Source organism: Falco peregrinus, chromosome 2, assembly GCF_023634155.1.
Source record: "Falco peregrinus isolate bFalPer1 chromosome 2, bFalPer1.pri, whole genome shotgun sequence".
NCBI classification, from domain to species: Eukaryota; Metazoa; Chordata; class Aves; order Falconiformes; family Falconidae; genus Falco; species Falco peregrinus.
The window spans coordinates 77475419-77490075 of record NC_073722.1 but is presented as its reverse complement, the minus strand read 5'-3'; the positions used below and the strand labels follow the sequence as shown (position 1 = coordinate 77490075).

Here is a 14657-nt window from a genome sequence, read left to right as displayed (position 1 = left end):
CCCCCCAGCAGCTACTCCTGCAAGGCCAGGCACTGGCCCCATGTGCCAGCGCTGCCCGGGGTGTGCACAGCGTGTTCTGTTTCTCTCTGAGGCCCAGCAGCAAAGGTAAAATACAAACACGTTAACGGTGGTCTAAAATGACGTGTATGGTACAACTAGCCTCTTACAGGAGCAGCAGGATGTGGAGAAATAAAACCCTCTTTGCCCATGAAAGCAAAGGACCTGGGCACATCTGGTGTTCCTTGTAATAGTTGTTCATTGAGATGACTGTTCTAGCGACTCTAATTACTTACAGTTTGTTTTAATTATTATTTGTGCTGTAAATTAGCTTCCTTCAGCTGCAGCAGTTCTGGGAAATTGCTTTTGCAGTTTAACAGCAGCGGGTTCATACCTGCCATACTAATTCTAGCGTTTAAATTGAACAAATGAAAATGCACAAGCTGGAATGTTCAGGCAGTCCCCATGAAGGTTTTCCATTGCCTTTGCGAGGTGCCCCCTCCATGAAAGCATGAAAGCTGACATTCACTTCGGCGATCCTGTTCCTATTGTCCGCACCAGTGTATAATTAAAAATGAAATGCAAGTTAGAAAGGACATTACTAATGCAAAGCTTAACATTGGTACAAAACACAAAGCTGCTTGCTCTTTAATGATTTCTCGTGCGTCGTGTTTTCAACTCGCTAACTTGCGATGAGCTCTGTTGGCACGCCTCCTCATCTCTTGTGAAGGCTGGTAGTCTGTCCCCTGGCTTGTCCCTTCCTTTGGCCAGCCCTCAAAGTGAGTATGTCCCCACGCTCCCTGTGCCAGTTGTTTTCCTCCTGTCACCATGCCCTCCTCTCCCCAGGATGTGGGCCCCTTCCTGGCTCTTCACAGCCTGAAATAAAACTGAGCTTTGCTTCTTTTTTTTATCACTGCCAAGCAGACGGTTGCTACGACATTTGCAAAGCACCTGTTATTGCGTGGGCTTTCTCCAGGCGACAGTGTGAGCAGCAGAGTGGGTGTCAGAGCTGAACATGCTGCTGGGAGAAGAGGAAGAGGAGAGAGAGGAAGGGGGTTTCAGAGGGACGCTCATTCTGAAGCGGCTTGGGGCACACACCTTGCATCTTCTGTTCAGCCCCCGTGAGGCAGCAATGCTCCCATCCCTATGTCAGACCTGACAGTAGACTGGCAGCAAACACCCAAGTCTCAGCCCCAGATGGAGCCAGCACACAGCCAGAGCACACACCTGGAGCCACAGCTGGAAGATGTTCCTGGTTTCAGCAGTTGCATGTGATCACAGCCACCAAGCCAGCATGGCAGATCTGCCTCTGAAACAGAAGGTCATGCTTTTGGGCGATGGTGGCACAGGAGGCTCAACAGGTTCTCTCTGCCTGCGCCCCTGGGGACAGCCAGGCTCAGCTGCCCCAGTGCGCTGGCAGCCCTGAAGCCCTTTCATGGCCAAATCACTAGGCCTGATTTACTCGGTAATAGAAGGTTTCTTGACGCCTCCCAGATTTTGCAGCATCAGATCAAAACTAGTTAGTTTGAAAGACCATGGGATGGAAGAGGTCCCAAATAGGGAGAATACACAGGAGCATCTCATGCTTTGTCATGTGAGGGTGGTTTTCCGTTACTGAGTAAAGTGGGATGAATGACTCCTAAAATACATAAAAGTCGGACGTTTTTAATGGGCTTCAGAATGTCAAAACGTGATATTTCACAAAAATTCTAATCATACTATTACTATAAAAACAAGACAATGGATGGAAATACTGTGGAAGGGGACTCATAACTGTGCCTTTCAATTAGAAGATTGTTCTTGTTTCCCTGTGATTTCAAGCTTTAGCAGTTTGGGCTGAAATTTTCTGCACTAGGTGTCTGACTGAAATTTCCAAGGACCAGCCAAACCAGTTTTTCACTGTTCCTGAGGTAGAGAAAATACATTGCTTTGTCAGTGTTAAAATATGCTTAGATGAGATGAAATTTGTACCCTTCTTCATTTTGTTCTTTATGTAACTTTTGTAGTTGCTTTCTCTAATTGAATTAAATTCATAAATTCTGTTTTGAAAGGACATTAAAGTGACAATGGCAGGCAGGAATGTTAGGAAGTAGGAGAATGAGAATTGTCCTGCTGCAATTTTTTTCCTTTCATGTATCTGCACCATAGTGCAGTCTTTAATTACAAAAGTATTTATTTCAGCAGAAGGGAAGAATTCAAGCTGAACAGCAGATCAGTTTATTTCCAGAAAAGTAATAGCAAACCTTCTGAGTCCTGTGGCTACCTCCCACAACATCTGTATGACTGACAGCAAAAACATGCTTCAGTAGAGCTTGAGGATGGACGACAAGGAGAGCTCTAGGAGATGCTCACCTGTGGAAGGCGATACCAACTTCTCTGAGGTCCAGGCAGTTTGTGGTGGGATATGGTCGGGTATGAGCATCCCACAAAGGCCAGTCCCTGCAGCATCTGCTGCCTCACTTCCTTCTGAGATGAGTGTTTGGACTGTAAGCAGACGTTCTGCCTGTAAACATCTAACTCGGTGAGAAACGCTAGCTGGCCACGCTCCAAAACGTACTGCTTCCACAGCTTTGCTAGCGGAGCTGCTGAAGTAAGCGCTTACCGATTCATTTAGGTGAGTAGCTTAAGTACTAAGGGTTTGGTAACTAGACATTTCACTAAAAGAACAACTGAGCATTCATATGCCTAGCTTAGCCAACAGGTCTGAGAGTCAGCAGCCTTCAGCTGGAGGTAGCAATGAGCAGCAAGTGCTGAGTATCTCTTCCACCAGCACAGCTGGGGCCTGGGGAGAACATCTGTCCACAGAAATTACATTGACTGTTGCGGTTCACTGAGACCATTTTGTCTGGTGCAAATTAGGTGCCATTCACATGAACTGTCAGCAAAACTATGGGGACAGTGTCATACGGAGCAGCACAGCTGGATGTGAGAGAGAACTTCAGCCTAAGGGACAACAAAATGTTTTTGAACATGCAATGATACGTTGTTAGTACTCTAAAGAGATCCGGGCTAACAATGGGTGTCCAAAATACATGCATGTGTTTTGGCCTTACTCTCCCCAACATACTAGTCGGTGAGACTGAGTGCTGTATTCTTGTTTACAGAACTTCCAAAAGATGCTGCTGCCGCCTTTGGGTCAGTATTCACCTAAGTACCATGGGAAAGCCAAAGAGCAAGTTGGCCGTTTACTGCAGAATTTTCCTGGTGAAGGGCAGCACTCCCCAGCCTCAGCGTCCTGCCTGATTTTGCTCAGTGGTGGAGAACCTTTGCTGTAATAATCCAGGGGGCAGAAATAATTTCTAGCCTATCATTGAGAAAAGAATGGGAATGCAACAAGAGTCTTGCCTACACAGCCCTGTGGCTTCAGGGTATCCTGTGCTATTTCTTCTGTTCTTCGTGACCTTGGGAACGAACAGGTGCTCTGCAGCTCCGAATGTCAACCCAACACTGCTCTGCTTCAAGCAGTGAGGGTTTTTTAGCTGGCAGCCAAATAAAGGCTCTTGTAAACTGATCTGAAATTCAAGGCAGATAGCATACTCCAGTAGATTCAGCACCATTTTCTGGACATATATTATCTGGAGACTGACCGAAAAAAAAAAAAAACCAAACCCAACCCCAAACTGATCTGGTATGTTGCACTAAGTTTGCCTTCAGGAGAAAAAAATGGCCTTCAAATGTGGCTGCTGACATTCCTTATGACTTGCAAGAAAAAATAACATGGGATTCCTTTAGAGGGTTTGGGGGCAAGGTCCATGAAAAAGGATGGCTGCTCTGTATTTCAGCCGTCTCATTTCTGAGTGTCCCACCACCGGGCAAACACAACACCGAGTCTGATGTCTCCGGTCCCCTCCAGTGAGATTGGTTCCAAGGCACGTGATGCATCTGAAGGTTCTCTCTTACTTCATCAGCAAGTTCCCAATCACACTGAGTTCTCCAAGGATTCTGGTTTGGAGAGTTCACCAGTGACCCAGAAGATACGTGTACAATGTCAAATGAAAGTTAACAGGAGCTGAAAATCTGTTCTTACAGGAAAGGAGTCGAAGTGAGCTCCTAAGGCAAATTTTCTGTTCTTCTACAATAACTTACATTTGGCTTTTTGCAGCAGACCCTTGAAAGATTATAGTACACTCCTGTATACTTTCATGATACAAATGGAAAAGCTTATAGCTCATAATCTTACTGCCACCAATGCAACTGTTAATTTGGATTACTGAACTGAAGAAGGAAGGGAGGAGACAAGGAAGCTCCAACCCCCCACCTTCTTCCCACGAAGAACCCAAGCCTCTTTCCTCTGTGTCTACATAAAAGCTTACACCCATGAAACAATCAGTTTTCTTGGCCTGTGGTGTCAGGGTTTCGTTTTGGAAAAAATTACCTATCTTTCTGCATTATGGAGCTATTGTTAGGGACAGTGAGTATGAGACATATGAAAAATAAATCCTCAACCATGAAAATAACAGAGGAAACAAGCTTTATTTTTATTATTTGAAATTTTTGTGCGTGGTAAAGGTACACATTTGACTCTGGTTTTCCTACATTTCCAAGACAGTAATTTTTTTTTAATTGTCAGCTAAAGCATCAAGAATACCGTGGCACACAGGAAGCTAAAACTACACACACACACACACACACACACACACACACGCGCGCGCGCGCAAACACGTTGATGCAAGTCTTTCATCCTTGACCTTAAGGAGACAAAGTCTGTATTTAGCCTCACAGGGATTAAAAAAAAAAAAACAACAACCAACAAGAACAACAAAAAAAGCCACCCCATAAACAGGTGAGAAGAATATTTCATTATGAGTGTCAAGAGAGTGCAAGGCTGACATGAACACAAAACATATGAGATTGACGTACAAAGATGGAATGTACAAACACCTTAAAAAAAATAAAAAGACAGACTCACTCCCAGAACTGGAAAGCTGCAGCGTATCAACTAGTAGAGGTTTCTAACAGGGGCTACTGCCATACACCGTGCAGCTTGGGGAACATTCCCATGTCATAAAGCCAAAGCAAAAGTGTCAGGGTTAAGGCCGTGTTGCTCACAAACATCAACTGAAGTGCTGCACATTCATCAGAAATAACCAATTAGGAACCTTCCTACTTCGTAGCACAAATACCTTTCATGCACTCATTACAAATGGGCCAAAACAATCACTGCTCACAGCTCTTGAAGAAAATTTTCAGTGTACATCATGATTTCATTACTAGCTGTAACCCACAACTGAAAGTAATTTCTTTATAACAAACACGATATATCGGGCACTTATAGTTCTTATTATGGCAACACTAGATCCTTTGTTATAAAAAATATTGACATAAAATCCAAAGCTTTTACAGAACAGAAGAGCATTTACTAATAAATAACTCTCCATCTACATTAGGCAAATGCTTGCCTAAACCATTTTTCTTTTCTTTTCTTTTTCAGCTACATTGCTGCTGGTTTAGCCTATGTAAAAATCCCCTACTGTTTATATTGGATTTATCTGAATAGATCCTTTTATTTTAGTCACAAAACAATGAAAATACAGTCAGCTAGTTTGTCCTAAAATGCTCAAATTACACAAGATCTGATAACCTTTTGAGATTACTTTTGAGTTGAAGATTAGTTAAAAGAAGCACATACTTTCACCATTCATGCTGTGCTGCTAGTCAATTAGCATTCCAGGGAAGTCAAGGGAACATTTGGTTATACCTGAAATCTGGCAGCAGAATGCCTATAAAGCCTTTAATAAATGCTAACAACTCAGCAAATCAAGTAGTGCAATTTTGATGTTCACTTAATTGGATGAGCAAAATACGTGCCAGCTTTTTAGAAGAGAATTTCTGCTTTGGTTGCTCTTTGTAAGGTTTGTAAGCCAAGGGCTTTAGCGAAGTTGGCTTCAGCAGCACCGGAACAGCAATGTGTTTCTCAGTTTCCTGCTGCCAGGCAGATAAGGTCAGACTTTGGCAGGGAATGCCCTATGCCACTGAATTTGAAATTGTAGTTGGCAGCATTTGCTATCACAAGGAACTCCAAATTAGTGATGTTTTTCAGATGCAGTAAAGTGCTTCGGTGATGATAATGTCTGAAAACCCAAAATACTACTCAGTCTTAAGAAAAAAATCCACATTGCCCCTAACAGCTGTTAGCCAGATTGTAAGGGGCTTGCGTGCAGAATTCCACGTTTGATCAGGATGCACTGGACTGACACAGGTTATACAAAATCCTGGCAAACAAGTCAGGGGACTGAAAATCTTTTGAAGAAAAGTGTATACATGGAATAGGACAGCCTTAATTATATATGTTTTGATATACAGGTTCGGGTCTGACTTCTGTGCTTCTCAGAGTTCCTGGCAGCAGAGGATTTGGCAATGTTTCCTGAGTGGAAACCATGCAAATTTAGTAAAATGTTACTACAACAATCCAAATTTGGAACTAGATTTGATTAATATTATCCATAACTGACAGCAACAGCACATGTCTCATTTTCTTTTAAAGTTTTCATCTCGAAGAACCTGTGTAACCTCTTCTCTTTGTTAATAAATACAGTTAAAACGCTGCGTACCTTTTCTTCATTGAGAAATTTGCCATTTAAGGGCATTCCAATGTCAGAAATTGTTTGTTTGCCAGAAAGTTGCTTGTAAGGACACTTCAAAGGAAATTACTTGATCATCAGAAAATTTGATTTACAACTTTGTTAAATTTTGATAGGACAGTTTATTGTGTAATGACTGAGATACCATCTTCAGAATTTTAGGACAAACTCAGTTCAAGCAGAGGATACTATATTCTCTTGGTAATAACAAACTTGAATTTTAACGTTTCAAAAATGTTACCACCAGTTTCTTAGCTACATTATATAGTCCAAACCTTAAGCCTGATACACAGAATATTTATTCCAATGAAATAAGGAAACTTATCTTTGCAGGAGAATTTGTAAATTGGCTCTATGTGCAGAAAATAAACAAGGGAAAGAAGAGGAAATATCTTTAAGAAAAGGTAATAAAAAACAGACAAACTCCACATTTAAGAACCTTCAGGTCTGCATTTTTACAAGTAAAATGCATCTTTACAAAAAAAACCATTAGGTTTTCTCAAATTCATTAAAACAACAACCTTAACCTTTTAGAAATAAGACAAATACTTATAATGAGTAATATAACAAAGATTTCTTTCCATTTTGCAAACATGCTTAAAATACTCCCTTGCTCCTGACCCAGTGCCCTTTTGTTTCAAGGCCCTAAAAATGAGAAAAGACAGACAGTGCTTCCCAGGCTATTGTTGGCATTGGCAGCAAGCTCACCAGCTCCTCAAACGAGGTTTAAGAGTGAGCACCACTCTATCTGTGTTAGGCTATGGTACCAATTCATCCTTTGACCATTGGATTTCAAAAAAAGAATAAAGCAAATGCTACTTTAAAAAGGACAAGCTCACACTTAAAAAATATTAAAAACAGAACCATGAGTGTAAGCATTTCCAATTAAATTAATACCTCAACAAAGAACACAGTAGAGAGATCTGGCAGGAAGAAGGGAGGGACATTTTTCAGAGTGCTGCCATTGTCAAATGGCATACATACGTTCCAGTTTGCTGAAATAACCTACATTTACTTTTTGTTTATTTTTGTGTCAATCAGTCATACATACATACATACAAACAAATTGGAACAAATCTCACAGTCCTTATTTTGTCCTCTAACAAAATTCCCTTTGATGAAGGACTTCAGGAATTGGTTCAAATTAATTCTTGTTCGCAGTGTTTTGTTTTTTTTTTCTCATGTAAAAACAAATAGCTTTGGTAACCCTTGGCTTTCCTATACAACCTCTGTTTACCACAGTTCCTTTGGCTGTATAATGTAGGTCCTCCATAGGGGTACCTCTCTGGCTTTCTGTCCTGTGTGATGCTGCATTTTATTTTATTAGTTAATACAGTGAGTTGCCTTAAGGAAACATGGCAATGAACACATACGAAAGAGTGGCACACATGAGGTTAATTGAGTTGACATTGTAATAACCCTGATCCTAACGAACTAGTTTGGTGTCAAAAGGTCTGTTGTTACACAGAAATTCAGCTCTCACTAATATATCACTACAATTAAGTTTTTCCAGAGCTTTAGAAATGTCAGGTCTCTGCAAAGTCCTTCCAGCACATTGAGCAAGAGGAAAAGTGAAAAACAAGCACATGAAACAATCCTTCATTAATCCCACACAAGTAGGGAATTTGCATTGATTCTCATAGTGCTAAATGTTGAGCTGTGTTAGGTCTGACAGTTAGAGCTAGACGGATTTTGTGAGACTTAACCTTATACTAAAAGGACCTACTTGTTATAGATAGTAAGACTGAAGAATGTTAAAAGTGTAATACCTACCATGATAATGAGATTTAGAAGATTCCCAGGATCACCTCTGGGTTAAATAATGCATAACAACGATAATTCTTCAAATTTGGAAGCTCTCAGCTGGAGCTACCTTTTGCAGTCTTCAAAAAGCTTTGGGGACTTTTCCCAAATGTTTCTCATTTTTGCCTAATTAATTAATTCCAGTTCCATTAGTTGCAGTTTGCATTTAATATCGCGTTGTCTTTATGAATTCAGTTAAAGAGGATTTTGTGTATTAACCCTTGCAACAAAAAGTTCAGTGAGAAACGTAAGAGGTGCAAGTCCTATGTAAACAAGGTAAGTTTGGAAATTAACACAAGAAGTCCGTAAAAGACTCCTTCATTATTAAAAATTAACTCAAAGTAGGAGATATCCTGCATTGGATCTCTAGGACCAGTCTTGTCTTAAGGGTGGACGATTATCCAGTTCCCCAGCTCATTGCTACTGTAAGTATCGATACACCTTGAAGCAGTGATTTCCGGAGTCTGCAACTACAACGTGGCCATCTGAAGTAAGGGCCAGACCTTGGGGGCCATACAGTGGGTCAGCAGAGGTGTTAATGTAGGATAAAAATGATCCACTTCCGTCAAAAACCTTTGAGGGTGAGAAAGCACAGAATAAATGTTATGAATAAAAAAAAGGAAAATAGAGGATGCAAGTCTGCTCTCAATTACACTTCTCATTTCAGAAATGGTTGATATACACTACAATAAACAAGGGCATAATCTGATCTGTTATTCTGATAATATACAAGTTGATATAGAAATGTATTTTCTTATTAAAAGGAACTAATTAAAGCTGCCAGGATCTTTGGCAAGAATTAAACATGTAATGAAATAATAATAAAAAGAGCGCTTTGGCTGTTCCTTGTTCTCAAAATAGTAAACTACAATAAATCAAACTCAATCAGGAACTCAGCCAACACCTTGTCTTCCTAACAAATATTACTGTTGTGGCTACCGTGACTCTTAGGTTCCCACACAGAGAAAACCAGGAATTTGTTTACGCTGTTGACACTGCTTCCTGAGAACAACGCATAAGCAGCTCCCTCATTTTTATATTCAGTGAAAATAATACATTCACTCAGATATTCTTTGGCAAGTAGGAAGACTTGGTGATTAGCACTTGAAAGACAGAAAGAGTGCAACTCTCATAAATTAAAAGCAGAGTATTTTCTCAGGATTTTAAAAAGATTATAAAAACCTGCTGCATTTGCCTAAGGGTCTGTACAGATCATTTGATTGTTCATGTTTTCCACCACGTCTCCAATCTTCTGTTACGGTGATTATAAATTACTATCATGTCAGCAAGCCTCCTAAGTCATCAAACAGCTTTTAGGGAACTTTTTGGGAGACAAAAGCCTTGGTCACGGTAACCACCTGAGCTGCTAGCAGTCACACGGGGAGGTCCATGATCTGACACCACCAGTTCTAAAAGCGGACAGACCAGCGATGAGGCACGTAAAAGACTGCGTTAGAAACCACATCACTTATAATGCCGCTATCGTGTTTCTTGGGAAGTCTGAAGACTTGAATGGCCAGAGTTATTAATCCAGTAGTTTTCCTGATCAAGCACCTTTGAAATACAGAAATTTCTACCTGTATTCGGCTGTTTCCCCAATCTGCTACGATAATATTTCCATTAGAATCTACAGCTACTCCAGTTGGTGCATTAAATTGTCCATTTCCTTCTCCATTTGATCCAAACTTCAGTATGAATTCTCCCTCCTGGTTAAATACCTGTATGGGTTAAAACAAAATCCTGAATATGGCATCATACCAAATATTACTAATCTACTACTCCCAGTCCACCTGTTAACAAAGCTAGAAATTGCAGAGTTCCCCCCTACACACACACACATTGCAGATGGGACAAAAGATGCCCAGCTCTCCCTCCAGCTCCATTACACAGTATTTCCCTTCTCCCATAGGATCTGGATTAGCTCAGACACAGAGGTGGAGGGCCCCAGGAGCCCTTCTACAGCTCGTGCATCTCGAATGAAGAGCAGCTGAGGGCAGACACAGCACTGGGAGTCAGTCCTACAGAAAGAGAACTGAGCAGCTGCGCTCTTCTCTGACATTCACCAACGAACACCGGGAATCCCGGCGTGCTGCTCTCTGTACAGACAGTTCCACAGCTGAATTCTCTGTGACGGTAACAGGTTTAGGCAGCAGAAAGCTGGAACCGATGAATGACTGTTCTGCCAGTGACGTGCATGCACCAAGGGGACCAAGTGAGATACAGGATGTATCGTTTACATAGTACCAGAGACATCTGTTTTGGTTCATCCCAGACCCAGGCCCAGCTGGCCACAAGGTCCGACACTGTTCGTAGAGACCAGCTGTGCCTTGCCCAAAACGCAAGGACCTGACAAGTGGCAAGTGCACGCTTAAGTGCTAATAAAGTGGAAGATGTGAGGAAATCATCCTCTTCTTGAGCACCCACAGTGAACAGAGAAAAAGCACTTAGGGGAGTAAATTAATGAAGTACTGGGTTGGTGCCTCAGATGATTAAAGTAGAAAAAAAGTCAACTAAACCAACAAAACCAAACCAACGGGCAAAGATGTAGTGCTGTCTCCCTGGGTTAAAATGTGGGTGGCGAGTGGCCAAATGAGAGAGAAGTCTACGTTGTGTAGGATGTTCCGTAGAAGATGTCTGAAGGAAGGAACGTGCTTGAAGCTTAATGGGGGAGGGAGGCTAATGTTGCTGAGTGAGGATATTTAATTCGAGACACTGGTGGCAGGAAGAGGCTTTAGGACCTATAAGAGTGAAATGTATTTATTTACCTATAAATTTATTATTTAAAATGAAATGTACTCTCTACTCTTTTCCCCACCATCTAACAAAAAAACAAGAGGATCACTGAGATTATAAATTACTCTTCAGAGTGTCAACAATTATCTGTACTAATTTAGAGAACACTACAAAAATAAGAATCTTTTCCAGTTAGTACCAAATTGTAACAAATAACATTTGTACCCCATTGAGTCACACCAGGGAGAGATGGGGACGCTCTGTTCTCATTAAGAATGCAGTAATTATAAATTCACCAAGATGCCACACTTCTTACATCTCTTCACTTGCCTTTTTTCATTTTTGTTTGCCCTTGTTGTTAACTCCCTCCAGGCATTCTTGTTGCTACAGCAAGCCCTGCTGGTGGAGGGGTAATTTATGGAGTCATAGGCCTCCTGCTGCTAAACCATGTAAATAATCTTCAGGGCTCCTGCAGCGGTCTCAGTTTCGTTGTTGTAGTTGCTACTTCCTCTCTAATTCCAAGAGGATACAAGAGCCAGGTCACTATTCAAAAGCTGGAGGATTCAGCAGCACTCAGGACATGAGGGTGCCTACGCTCAGTGATGCCCTGTTCTGGGTGAATACGTAAGCTTGATCGTTTCAATTATGAACACTGACGAACTGGACTGAGGGTTCATCTTTCCATTCAACCAGACCAGGCAGCCGTTAGGTGAAATCCCAGGGATTTCACTGGTGCACGGACCAGCACATGTGGCCTGAGAAGCCAGGCAGGACAGTGCTGCTGCAGCTGCTGCGTCTTGAGGGAGGGAAAAAGCGCAGAAAGTGACTGAAAGGTAATGTCATGGCCTGAAAACAAACATGCACAGGTGAGTCATTTCTGAAATGGCCTGTAGCTCCTTCGTATGCCTTTTCCACCACATGACATCTCATCCTCATGTATCCTTGTCTTGTTTGTTATTGGACAAACAAATATACCACCCTGTGTTACCATGACTGTTCAACAGGCCACGAGTCAGGACTTCCCGTGGGGGTAAGGACCAGTTCTGCCCGGTGCAGGAGATACTAGATGAGAACTGATGGTCTCTGTTACACAGTTAGGAATATCGGGTTGTAAATGGATCCACTGATCTTAAAGGTTATAGGTATGGAATTAAAAATTGTCAGGTGTCTTTACTTCGTTATAGTTTTATTCAACTAGAAATGTAGGAAGTTTTTACTGTGAAATTCAAAAGCAGTTAACAGACTTACTTAAAATAGGAAAGAAGACAGGGTAAATAAGAGGTTTAGCAGAGAGTTAATATAACAAAGTTGATATTATTTATCTCAGGTACATCTTATGTTTAAGCAACTGAATTAGAGAACATTATAGTGGCACCAAAGGTAATGGATTATATCTCCGTTAAGCAATGCACTTCATGCAAAGGTCTCGTTATGCCATCCTTGTATCACACCTCATACATATAGAGTGGGATCTCTTTGTTTTTAACAATTCTTTATTTTCCCCAAGAAAGTACCATGATAAAATAAAAAGCTTTCCAATTTTCCATTAATTGACAGTACCTTGACAGAATGGTTATGGAAATCTGTAACAATAATTTCATTGTTGCTGTTTACAGCTGCAAAATGAGGACCTGCAATGCAGAGAAAGAAAAAAGAATAAATAATACCACTACATCAAAAAGTTTGCTTAAATAATAAAAAAAAAAAAAAATCAGCCTGCCAGAATATTGTATTTGTCTCCTGAGCAATAATAGTCACATTGGAAATATCAATCTTAAATTAAGAGTGATTCCATTTAATGTTTTAAAAAGCTCAGCATGCCTTTTTGAAAACAAAATTTCTATTTCAACCAGTTGTCAGCTAGTGTTATCTAATAATTTCTTATTCTTTCCTCTCATATACAGATGACTATGTTGATATTTATGTGCTTATTAACAAGACAAAGCATGTAGTGCTTAGGCATAAAGTTGGGTACACTGAAAGTAGCTCTCAAAAATGTTGATGTAACATCTTAATTGAAATCTGTGCTTTGTGCTCACTTCTTACAAGCATTTGAGCAAATAAATTTTAGGATAAATACAAAATTACTTAAAAGAACACTCTCAGGGAAAAAAAGCGCAATTTTTACTATATGTATTGAAACTATGTGCGCAAACTTTAATAGAAATGGTAACTTGAAAACAGGCAAGTACCTGAATCAAAATAATTGGTGCTATTTTGAGTTATTAAACAGATCAGAACTCAGTTTCAATTTTCACAGTACATCAGTGTAAATTATAAAAAGGGTGAAAACCTTTACACTGAAAACATTCAAGTAATGACAATTCATTTGTGTTATGTAGCCTACCACCAAGAAGAGGTGGTGCCTTTCTCAAATGCAGTTACAGAGTATTTGCACACTTATTTTCAGGAGGTATTCTTGCAAATTTTAAAATGAAAGAAACTGGACATACCCAGAAAATTTTGGTGACACTTAGATGTATGTGTTAGAGCCAAAGCTCTCATAAATTCTATATATGGCACTTGTGCCGTAACACATTGCAAAAGATCTCAACTAAGATAAAAGCAGTTATACCATTGATGCTATTTCTTATGCTGTGAAACAGTCAGACCATCAGACCAATGTATAACTACATATCCAGAGTGACCCAACACCTGCAAAATGACCTGCAGATGTAATTTGGCATCTTCATTTCAAATTTTGAAAGAACAGCTATTCACTCAAAAGATGTCAGTTCGTTATTTAAAAAAAAAAAAACAACAAAACCAAACTTAATTGCATGTTCTAATTGAAAGACACCATGTGCAAGCAGTGGGTTAAATATAAATGGCAATTTCCCCAAACTGGCATTTTCCGTTTGCATAACTGTGTCTTCTAGATCTCAATCTTAACACTATCCCATTACACTAATTTTCTAATGGGAAGGTACCACTTATGGCATTGGTTAATTTGTATCTGATCACTGGAAACACAAGGCATGGTGTTTAAGCTGATTATCATGTACAGCTGAGTGTGGGCATTACAAAGCATTTATAAAATGCTAGTTAAGATCAGTCTTCCTTGGGTCACTGATCTGAAATGCTTCCAGGCACAGAGAGGTAAGAGAAAACAATCTGGTTACAGCTACATTTGCAGAACAGATGTTGCAGTCTTCCTAATCAATTAAACAAATGGTGAAGTGAATAAGAGCTGTATGTTTCATAGAACCTTTTGCCCACAGGAAAAATGAGTAGGATCCAGCGTCTTCAACATGCTCAAACATCATGCAAATGTGAGCAGAAGAGGCAAGAAAAGGGGATTTACATATTACCATCAAGTGTACCTGCAAACTGCTTGTCACCATTTCCTCGGCTACCGAACCTAGTGACTATTTTCCCATTCGGCTGGAAGATGAAGACACAGCATGCTTTGTTGTCCACTACAATGATGTGTCCGTTACGATCCACAGAAACACCTTTAGGGCCCATGAGCTTTCCAGACCCAATTTTGGCCTAAAAAGGAAAAAACAAAACAGGAAAATATGTTGGCCTGATAGACATAAC

General features: G+C 40.5%; 1 protein-coding gene across 19 annotated transcripts in view; it reads right to left on the bottom strand.

The window, feature by feature from the left end:
- Nucleotides 1–4451: 4451 nt before the first annotated feature.
- The window catches only part of TRIM2 (tripartite motif containing 2), a 117676-nt gene continuing 107470 nt past the window's right edge, over nucleotides 4452–14657 (bottom strand). For all 19 annotated transcript variants that reach the window (XM_027779924.2, XM_027779927.2, XM_027779920.2 and 16 more), the window contains 4 exons: nucleotides 14438–14606; nucleotides 12675–12745; nucleotides 9959–10099; nucleotides 4452–8954 (listed from right to left, as the gene is read on the bottom strand). In XM_027779924.2, the coding sequence (XP_027635725.1) occupies nucleotides 8802–8954; nucleotides 9959–10099; nucleotides 12675–12745; nucleotides 14438–14606 (534 nt within the window). In that variant the 3' untranslated portion in view covers nucleotides 4452–8801. The remainder of the gene's footprint in view (nucleotides 8955–9958; nucleotides 10100–12674; nucleotides 12746–14437; nucleotides 14607–14657) is intronic.